The 11,709-nt window shown below is 37.9% G+C and overlaps 1 protein-coding gene across 1 annotated transcript in view; it reads left to right on the plus strand.

Annotated features, from left to right (window-relative positions):
• pik3c2a (phosphatidylinositol-4-phosphate 3-kinase, catalytic subunit type 2 alpha) overlaps positions 1-11,369 on the plus strand; it is a 124,212-nt gene extending 112,843 nt beyond the window's left edge. The window contains exon 33 of the mRNA XM_017465910.3: positions 10,283-11,369. Coding sequence (XP_017321399.3) covers positions 10,283-10,462 — 180 coding nt within the window. The 3' untranslated portion in view covers positions 10,463-11,369. The remainder of the gene's footprint in view (positions 1-10,282) is intronic.
• The last annotated feature ends 340 nt before the right edge of the window (positions 11,370-11,709 follow it).

The following is an 11,709-nucleotide window of genomic DNA, read 5'->3' on the forward strand; positions in this document are numbered from 1 at the left end:
CTTTGAGATGTGGCAGAGCGTGAGATTGGCAGCATGAAAATACAACTGGAAAATCTGCTCTCACCCTCCCCTCTCTTTCCCACTACTTTGTTAATGCATTACAAAACTGGAAACAAGGCCGGTTTTCTCATAATGCGTTAAAATACTTTCGACAGAGCGGTTATATAATTAGTGGTCTTTGTTTTATCTGTTCATGCCCCCTCCCCCCACCCCCAAGTGTTACTTGTGAGTAGAAAACCTTGTCATTGTGGTTGTCTTCTGCTGTTGTAGATTTGACGTGTTGTGTTTTTCTGCTCACCACGGTTGTGGTTATCTGAGTTATTGTAGCCTTCCTGTCAGCTCTAACCAGTCTGGCCATACATACTCCTGAACTCTCTCATCAACAAAGCCGTTTCCAGATGATGATTTTTGTTTTTTCATAACATCCTGTGTAAACTCTGTTGTTTGTGAAAATCACAGGAAAAAGGAAACATACTCATGCCAACCCATCTGTTCCTAACACCTATGCCACAAAGTCACTGAGAAAATCTATTGATGTTTGATGTGAATATTAACCAGTTCTTCACCTGTATCTGTATTGTGCTGCTGCCACATGATTGGCTGATCATGGCATCAGTATGCAGAGGTATTTGTAATAAAGGCTTTGCTTGTTTTTCCTCATTTGTAAGTCACTTTGGATAAAAGCATCTGCTAAATGAATAAATGTAAATGTAAAATCTGGAGGAATTGTGTGATGCAATCATGTCAACATGGAACAGAATCTTAAAGGAATGCTTCCACCATCTTGTGGAATCCATGCCGTGAAGAATTGATGCTGTTTTGAGAGTAAACGGAGGTCCTACCCAGTATTAGTGTAGTGTTCCTAATAAAGTGCTCATTGAGTGTATTTTAGAATAAATTAGCAAACATTTTAGCTAATTGCACATGGCCCCACATGGTGCAGCCTAAATATCATTGAGATTACTGAGGATGGTACCACTTAAAAACCATAAAGATGGCTTTGGACCTTAATTCATATGAACAGATATGCTATGATGGCTAGAACTACAATTATGATAGCTTTAGGACTGCTATTATAATTGTATGATAAAAACTGCTAAACAGTTTTGCACTCAAGTCTCCATCAGTTAACAGTGGATAAGTTCAACAAATCAGACTTCATGTAAACATTTTTGTGAATTTTCCTGGTTACACAAATGCACTATTTGACCGTATAGTATTAGCACATTTGTAGAAGGGGTTTATTTATTTATAATTGCACTAGCTGGTTTCACCCAGGTGAAGATGGGTTCCCTTTTGAGCCTGGTTCCTCTCAAGGTTTCTTCTTCATAGCGTCTCAGGGAGTTTTTCCTTGCCGCCATCACCTCTGGCTTGCTCATTAGGGATAAGTTCATACGTTTAAAATCTATATCCTGAATTTATATATTTCTCTAAAGCTGCTTTGGGACATGTCCATTGTTAAAAGGGCTTTACAAATGAAACTGAATTGAATTTAATTTTCCTGTACCTTTATGTAGGGGTAAAATTTTCTTCTTTGAATGCAAATTAAATCCTCCCTGGCCAATTACAAAAATACAGTCCCCTCCAAAAGTATTGGAATGGCAAGGCCAACTCTCTTGTTTTTGCTATACACTGAAGACAATTGGGTTCGAGATCAGAAGATGAATGAGACCATAGATTTTCAACTACATGTGTTAAACAACTTGGAACATATCACCTTTTGTTTGAATCAACCCATTATTTAAGTGATCCAAAAAATTGGTGTGTGTGACAGTTGTTTCTTGTTGTCGATTTTCCCTGTTAGATTGACCTGTTAATTAAATTGTTGACAATTGATAGCTCTGAATGTCTTATCTTGGTTTGAGGCTGAGTTTCACCTGTGAAGACTGTATTTGTTGTTAAAAGGATAAACCAACATGAAGACCAGAAATCTGTCTATGGGAGAAAAGAAAGCCAGTTTGAAGCTGAGAAGAGGGGGAAAATTGCATTGGGCATAGCCAACACAATTTGGAATGTCCTGAAAAAGAAAAAAAAAACACTGGTGTACTTAATCAGATATGGAACAAGGTCAGCCAAGGAAACCAACAGCAGTTGATGACAAACATCAGAACTGTGAAGAAAAACCCATAAACAACAGTCAGTGACATCACAAACAACCTACACAGGACAAGGGTGAAGGCATCACAATCCACCATTTGAAGAAGACTTCGAGAGCTGAAATATAAGTGCCATACCACAAGCTGCAAACCACTCATCAGCAGTAAGTATTGGAAGCCCAAATTGGAATTCGCAAAGAAATACAGAGATGAGCCACAAAAGTTCTGGAACAGAGTTTTATGGACTGATGAGATTGAGCTCTACCAACATGACAGAAAGGCTAAAGTGTGGAAAAAAAAGAAAAGAAAATGAACTGCTCATGATCCTGAACAATGTTATGTCAAACATGGTGGAGTCATTGCTTGGATTTGCATGGCATAATGTTATGGCTTGGGCTTGCATGGCTGCTTCTGAAATAGGCTCACTAATATTTATTGATATAACTCATGATGGTAGCAGCAGAATGAATTCAGAAGTCTACAGACACATTCTATTTGCCAATTTACAGAGAAATACATCCAGTCTAATTGGGAGGAACTTCATCATGCAGCAAGAGGCTGAAGGGAGAACGCCCTCAGAGCAAAAAAAAAATGATAGAAACTACAGTACAAGCCTGAAAAAGCATCAAAAAAGAAGAGTGCATCAATTTTGTGATGTCAGTGGGTTACAGTCTTCATGAAGTTATTGCAAGCAAGGGATATGCAACCAAATATTAGGTGTTATTTAGTTTAATTTTCTTTAAGACCATATGTTTCTATGCATTTAGATTGGGTGCCATGTACCAGGTTGTTTAAGATATCTAGATGTTAATATCAGGAAATGAAAGCTGAAATCTCATATTCATCTTTTGATCTCAAACCCAAATGTCTTCACTGTATTGCAAAAACAATACAAAACAGTGCCATTGCAGTACTTTCAGAGGGGACTGGAGGTGCAGGAATGTCTGTATGATCAGCTTTCAAGTAGTAAATTTTAAGTATTTGACTTTAAAATAGAAATACACTCACTATGGGTGTATGCCTTTAAGAGAACGTGATTACTTAGATAGTTCAGCATGCTGGATTGTGTGTGTGAAGATTTTCATGGTTCCCAGTGAAAATAAAGTAACTTGGGTACTCTGTTCATAGAAGTGTGTTCATTAGAAATCATTACATGGTGTCAGAAGCGCTTGACAACCACAATGTCTCGGAAGGATGGCAAAGTTCAATCCCCCAGAGTGTTTTCCATTTGATCGCCCAAATGAGTGGGCTGACTGGAAGCAACGTTTTAAGCTCTTTCAGAGAGCTACAAAATTTGATAAAGAACCCCGGGAAGTCCAGGTCAGTGCGTTTATCTGTGCCATGGGAAATGAAGCCGAACACGTATTTAAATTATTCACCTTTAATGAGGAGGATGATGAGACGAGATTCAATGTTGTGTTAAGAAAATATGACAAGTATTTCTTCCCTAAACAGAATGTGATTCACGAGCGAGCCTGCTTCTATCAAAGAGTACAGCGTCCTGGTGAAAAGGCTGAAACCGTTATTAGAACTCTCTATGATTTATCAGAACACTGTGACTTCAGTGAACACAGAGATGAACACATTCAGGATCGGATAGTCCTGGGCATACTTGATAAAGAACTGTTGCACAGACTGCAGTTAATGTCCGATCTTACGTTGGCTCAAACTATTGAGTGTGTGCTAGTCTGCAGAGGTAGCACTTCAAGTTCACCAGCAGGGGGAGGCATGCGCTGCAGTACAAGAGATATCTCAAGGAAAAGCAGCAAACAGAGGAAAACAGAAATAGAAACCTAAAAGGAAAAATGACAAAGAGCAAGGAGAAACAACATATGGAAGATGTAGAAAAATCAAACACAGAATACAGGAAAAATTCCCAGCAATAAAATCAACCTGCAATAAATGTAAAAAAGTGGGTCACACTGAAAGAATGTGTCACAGCAAATCAGTGAGAGAAGTGACTGAGACTGTTGCACAAACACCATATTTCCTGGGTGCAGTTACAAATTCACAAATAAATGATGAGCAGTGGACTGTGCAAATTTCCATTGGAATAACACCAGTTAAATTAAAAATTTATACTGGTGCAGATGCAAACATCAGGTGTGAAGAAATATTCAGCATGTTAAATCCCAGGAGAATGCTGGAGCTTTCAAATGTTCACAATACATTTGGTGAGCATGGAACTCTTAAAACAGAACCCATTAAAATCTAACTTAAGGAAACTTTCAGCCATATGTGGTGCACACAGCACACAGAGTTCCCCTGCCCCTCATGCAAAAGGTAAAGGAGGCGCCACAACGCTTGGAAGAGAACGGGGTTATTGAGTCAGTGACAGACCCCACAGACTGGTGTGCACCCATGGTGCCAATACCAAAGTGGAACGCAAGGTACACATCTGTTGTTAAATGAAGTTGAATGAAGCTGTAAAAATAGAAAGGTATGTTCTTCTAACAACAGAGGAGATAATTGCAAAGCTGAGTGGTGTAACAGTCTTCTCATCTTTGGATGCTGCCTCACTCTTTTGGCAGATACCATTACATCCAGAAATCAGGAAACTGAACACATTCATAACACCATTTGGATGGTACTCTTTAAACGTTTTCCAGAAAAAAAACGTGCCCCAGAAATATTTCAACGAAAGACGACGGAAACTCTACAAGGGCTTGAAGGAGCATCAGTGTATATGCACGGTATATTGGTGTATGGAGACACTATGGAACAGCATGACCAACAGCTTACCAAGGTATTGGAGATAATGAGTCTGCTGTGTTGAAGTTAGATTGTGAAAAGTGTCTTCTGAGACAACAACAACTACACTTCCTTGGTCACTTGATCGACAAATCTGGCGTGAGGCCCAATCCTGAGAAGGTCAGAGCAGTCCATGAGCTCTCACCTCCACGCATGTTGAGGAGCTAAAACGTGTACTTGGAATGTTCAATTATCTGGGCATATTCCTAATCTGTCGACAGAAGGTAAACCACTATATGACCTTGAGTTCAACAGCTGTATGGACTTGGGCATATCATAAGGGGGTGGCATTCCAGTGTATGAAAGACATCCTTTCCACTTCTATAGTTTTGAAGTTCTATGATGTGGCCATACCTACTGCTATTTCCACTGATGCTAGCAGTTATGGCATAGGTGACGTGTTGCTGTAACTGCATGATGGAGACTGGAAATCGGTAGCATATTGCTCATGCAGTTTATCTGAGTCCAGATATGCCCAGATCGTGAAAGAATGTCTGGTAATCGTTTAGGCTTTTGAAAAATTCAAAAAGTATTTGATTGGCTTGAAAACTTCAAATTAGTGACAGCTCACAAACCCTTTTGCCCTTATGAATAAGAAGGACTTGGACAATGTTCCGTTGCGATGTCAGAGACCACTTATGAGGCTTAGGAGATTCAAACTGAGTGCAGAATATGCTCCAGGGAAAACTTTGCTGGTGGCTCATACCTTATCATGAAGCTCACTAGCATGCAGGGAAAAATTACCTCAATATACACACTGATGTGGAGTGTTACATTGCTGCTGTTAACAAAGGCATGCCCACAAGCCCACCAAAACTCGAAGCCAAAGGCCAACAACAATTTGCAAATTGTACTGAAGTATATCCAGTCAGGATAGCAGATTTATGTAGAGAAAGTTCCAGTGGCAGTTCGACAGTTTTTCCCTTTCAGGAATGAGCTGTCTGAGCAGCTGTCAAACCGCCACTGGAAGGGAATACTGAGGAGAAGAAGCCATATGTTGATACCAGTTGTCTTGAGAGTAGACATTCTAAACAGAATACGTGATGTACATCAAGGTCTCACAAAGTGTAGGGAGCGGGCCAGTACATTTGTGTGGTGGCCAGGCATCTCATCTGAAATCAAACAAAAGGTTCAATCCCATAGAACATGCCTTGAGATGAAGTACACACAACAAACTTTGTCATAGCCCACAAAGACACAAACTGGACTGTTGATGACTAGATCTCTCAGAATAAGCAAAAGACAGATTAAATTTGTGAAAAAAAGAGGAGAAAGAAGGAGAAAAATGTGCTGTTCATATGGGTTTAATATAGATTAGTAACAATGTTATTCAATGTGGTTGGAGTAAGCAGTGGGAAAATTAGGAAATAAATTGTTGAGGTGAAATATGTTGAAAGTTAATCAATGCAAAAGGGAAAATTCTGTAAGGTACATTTAATGCTGTTTTTTAAAAAAAAAAAAAAAAAAAAAAAAAAAAACTGAAAAGGGGGAGATATAATGGGTGTATGCCTTGAAGAGAACGTGATTATGTTGTGATTACGTAGTTAGTTCAACATGCTGGATTCTGTGTGTGTGTGTGTGTGTGTGTGTGTGTGTGTGTGTGTGTGTTTGTTCATGGTTCCTGGTGAGAATAAAGTAACTTGAGTAAACTGTTCAGACAAGCGTGTTCATTAGAAATCATTACAATGGTTAAAATATGATTAAAGGGTAAATTCTTCTTAGCCTATATTAATAAAATTAGCATACCCAACTTTATAAATTATCTCCTTGCCATGTCAGATGTTTAATTAATAGTGCTGACTATATGATGGTAACCCTTTACTATGCACAATGAGTGAAGGTGTCAAGGGTGGGAAATTATTCTCTGAGCCTGGGCTATTAGTGTTATTTATTTTGTAGTTGCACAGCAGACAAGTAGATTCAGTAGGCTGCTGGGACCACCTTTTTTCTTGTCATGTCCAACACCCAGAGAAAGAGAAATCCTAATCGCTATTGCATGCAAACTGTGAGGTATGGATAGGGGTGAGATGGAACATACCAAAAAATGGCACAATGAGGCATTGTTGCCTCACATTTCTGGGGTTCTGGGGTTCATCCTGAGCTTGGGTGATTGTCTGTGTGGAGTTTCACATGTCCTGCCTATGTCAGCATGGGTTTCCTACAGTTTCCTCCCACCTCCCAAAACATGCTATTAGGTGCATTGGCTAAGATAAATTGCTCACAGGTGTGAATCAGTGGGTGAAAGTGTGTGCATAATGCCCTGTTATGGACTGGCATCCCATCCCAGGTTTATTCCCACCTCACACCCAATGTTCCCGTGATATGCGCCAGATACATCGCAACCCTGACCAGGATAAAGTGGTTTCTGAAACTGAGTAAGTGTATCAGACCTGCCAACCTTTTATGCATTTTTTTGTAGGGGCTCTGCATTTTAACATCGGAGTCCATAGAAGCATACTCCAAAATTCCCCAAAAGAGAGGGTTGTTTTTTCCCTAAATAAAAACATTTGTGCAGGTGTTTTGAACTCTCCAATATTAACTGACAAGTCTGGATTCCTGGCCCCCCTTCCCTCCCTTTCTGTAAATAGTGTTTTGAGTTCACAAAACATTTTGGCGAAATGGTCAAAAATACACTTGTGTTTGAACAAAGTGCTGGTTATTGACAATGTGTGGCTTGCACAGAAGTCTAATAACATTTCAACACTTGGGTTTAAGTCTGAGAAACCAGTCATACCCCTACAAGGATATGCATAATTCCCAACATAAGCATTAAATTCCCCCATGGAGAGAGGAGGTACCCTCTCAAGCACCTGCTCCACCTTCTTCAAAAAGGCTGAATATTCTGTACTGCTATTTGGTTCAGATGTATAAACAATAGTCAGAGATTTCCTTCCTAAGAAGATTGAAATCTCGTAGAGGCAATTTTCTTGTTCACTTCTCTAACTGTGAGGCCCTAAAACTGGGACTTGTGAGTATCCCCACATCCGATTGAGGCCTAAATCCTGTGGGAACCTTTAGAGTAGGAGCTGGACCACCCCGATCAAGACGTTTGGTACCAGAGCTCTTACTGCGTATGTTAGGCCAACTATATCTAGTCCATTTCTTTCCATCTCGCATGAACAAGATCCCCACCCTTCATCTTCATTATCCACGAGGTTTCTAGGCAATTTAAAAATGGGGTTATACATGAACACTAGAGGTTACAGTACACTTGCCCAACGGACTACCTAATGAATGTATTCAAGTGTACCCCTGGGTGTGCATGTAGAGCATGTCACAATGGGTAGTGTTGATGGTTCACAGCTCCAGGGTCCTCTTTCCAATTCTGGGCTTGTGTTACTATTTGTGCAGAGTTTCATATATACTTCCTGTGTCGATATCGGATTCCTCCTACCTCAAAAAACCCATTGTGGTGGTATACAGAGGTAAAATTATGAAAATTGTGTCGCTGTCCAAATACTTACGGATCCGAATGTATATGGTAGATGTACCTGATAAAATGGCCAGGAAGTATATAATAACATAATGCTCTTGATTCAGTCTTGTCCCAACTACAGAGGGTTTATTAAATATTGGCTTAATAACCTCCAAACTGTACAGATAAAAAAGACACATTGTATATTTTTGGTATATTTGAAACCACTGACATAATGTGCTTGAGAACAGTAAACATAAAAAAGGGTTGGGTATGAATGAATACATAATCAAGAGGTGTGGTTAAGCACGCCACTGTGATATCCTGTCCAATCTGTACTCTCATTTCCTTTTTAGAACCTAGTGTGCACAGTGACATACAAATAGATTTCACTTACAGCATTTATATACAATTTTTAGTCATACCAATAACCAGTTGACTGAAATAACTTGCAGCAAATATATTTTCCATCTCTGTAAATATTTTAGAGTGTGTGTAATACACTTGTACAGACTTGAATACAACTATGTTTGTTTTTTGAAATCCTCCAGTCCAAAATCCACAATTGTGCATAGAGTGAAATATACAGATATCGTGCTATTACAGTGATGGAAAGGCATTAAAAAGAAAACATGTAGAAGGTAATTGAGGAATATAGACATAATGACGTGCAAAAATCATGTATTTTTCCCCTCTGGTTTCTCATGATAAACACTAATATCACACGATTCCTGCTCTATTCTGCAGTTTATGCTTGCGATTAAATTTGAAAATTAACTATATTTAATAGTTTAATTCCAAAATGTGATTAAATGCTTAACTGGTTTTTTTTTTTTTTTTTTTAATAAATGTAACAGTGCATACTACATATATGACTACATAACTAGTCATATAAGCAAATACGTGTTTATTGGTTGAAAATTAGTCTCTTGTCAAATCTCTTCCACATTTTTTAACAAATCACTACATGTGTATCACAGGAGAATTAAAGCCGCCTTCCTGAGAACTTTATCTATAATCTGTTTCACACCAGGTCCAACAGCAAAAAATATTTTTTTTCAGTTTTGTACATGCAGGTGTATAACTAACTATTGGATCTTTCAATTATGTTAATGTCTTGTGAGATTGGGTATAAATAAGCGAAAAAGAATTTCATTTGAGAGCGCACAACCAATCTGGCCTCCAAACAAATAATGATGTTGGTTTTCTAACAGTATAGATATTAGTAAGTGTTATTTTAATATGGTAATATTATTTTGGACTTGGATTTGAATGGATTTCTGTGCTTCACTTCCCTGAGCATACAGTATGTAGGTGCACATTTTATGATGCATCTCACAGCTGGTGCAGCTTTTGACCCTAATTGAAAAAGAAGCTGGTGTGCTACTACAAGCTTTTGTTGATTGTTGTAAGAAATGGGACAAACCTTTAAGAGAATACCATCTTATCCCTGTGTGTCAAGAGGAGGTGGTATCACGCATGCGTTTTTGGACCAAATTGAGTTAAAAATCTCACTGTGCTAGTGTATTTTGAATGTTACATTTATCTATGTCAGTGTATCACATTCTGAACAGGGAAATAGCAACAGCATTCAAACACACACAAAAATGCTTTTTTACCAGTCAAACCAGGAGCATGCTGCATTAACCAGCAAAATATACTTGAAAAGAGTCCCAGTTGCCTTAGTTACTGTATCTCTTAATTTTATTAAATATGTATTTAACAGTTTTGAGATTGGACAACTACTTGCAGTGTTTGCTGGTATATACATATACTGTATAATAATTTACTGTATAATAAATTATCAGCATATAAATTAATGTATTGATATGATAGATTTGAATTTATTCTGGACTTTACATCATAATCAGCCTTACATACCTTTTAAATGCTACAAACAATATGGAATTCATTTTTTTTCTTATTAGTGCTACTCAGTACATTACAGTAAGCCTGTAATACTCTTTCACCTTTTCTTCATAATAATTCTAAGTGGTTTTGCTGTGCTTTTTGTCCACAGCTGGTGTACAGCGGCTACAGTAAGGAGACACTGAAGCAAAGGGAGCTGCAACTGAATGTGCTAAGTGCTGAGTATTTGCGTGAGAACTGCTACTTAGGCGGTATCACCCTCAGCCTGAAAGACTTTGACCTGAGTCAAGAAACAGTCAAATGGTACAGGCTTATAGCAGTCCCCTTCTAAACTTATAGGACCAGATGTTCTCATACAAATCTTAAGAGAAGACAATGATATTTAATAGAAAAACTGCATCTAAAATATCATTTTAAAATTCAACTCCATACAGAGTTTCCATGTTGTAGCCTAAAACCCTTTCTCAAGACACCTATAATTCATTTGAATTTGACTTTAAAAACTGATATTTTTTGTAAATGTTGTCATTAGAGGACCAAAATGATTAGAGTTTATATGTATATGGACATGTATTTTTTTAAGGGATCATTGTTGCACCCTACTTTACTATAAAGAAAAGAAGAAAAAAACAGGAAGCATTGATAGCCTTTTTAATGGGTTGGAAATTTATTTTGAGTTTCTGGACAGGCACAGGAAAATCGTAAATGTTATTGATCATGTGCCAAATGAACTGGAACGTCTTCCCAAAATATGGAAGTGGTTGTGGTTTTCTCCCAAAGGAATAGCTTTTTCCTGTATTCCATTATACATTGAGGTATTCTTTATTGATATTGCTATTCTATTAAATAAAATACATCAATGTAATGATTTTTCCATCTATAGTACACATTATAGAATGAACTTTCAAGTACATCTTTTTTAATGCATGGGAATAGTATGGCGAGAAAATTTGATTTTAATCTGATTTTGTTCAGCTACTAAGTAAGCTAAAAATCAATCATGAATTTGAAAATTTATTTGTATAAAGGTTTTGATAAAGTATTGCCTTCTAACAGCTCCAAAGTTCCCAGTTTGATTGTGAGCTCAGGTTATTGTCTATGTGAAGTCTGACATGTTGTCACTGTGGGTTCCTCCTGGTTCTCTGTTATTTATTGTTAATTGGCTGTCTTTATTCTAAACAAAATAGGGTGTACTGTAATTTTTTCCCCCACATAGCAAATTAAATGAATTTAAAGAATGTCTTGAATTCATTCTTTTGAATTGTATATTCAGTTTTAATACAGTTTTAAAAAATTGTTATTGTTAGTGAATTTTGATCTACAAAACACTGCTTTCAAATTGATCACTGACCCAGCAATCAATATTGGGTGAAAGCATTTCCTGGGGATAGAAGCCATCAAAACAGTCTCAGTACACCAGGACCTGTAGACTTCGCCTCAAAGCATCAGAGATCACCACCATAATTTATAGTGCTTTTCCCCGCATGTCATCTTTGATAACCAGACATTAAGATAGACATTAATGACCACAACACACCGCATGTAAGGCCAATTATGCTTGAAACTTTCAGGTGCATT

Source organism: Ictalurus punctatus, chromosome 4, assembly GCF_001660625.3.
Source record: "Ictalurus punctatus breed USDA103 chromosome 4, Coco_2.0, whole genome shotgun sequence".
NCBI classification, from domain to species: domain Eukaryota; kingdom Metazoa; phylum Chordata; class Actinopteri; order Siluriformes; family Ictaluridae; genus Ictalurus; species Ictalurus punctatus.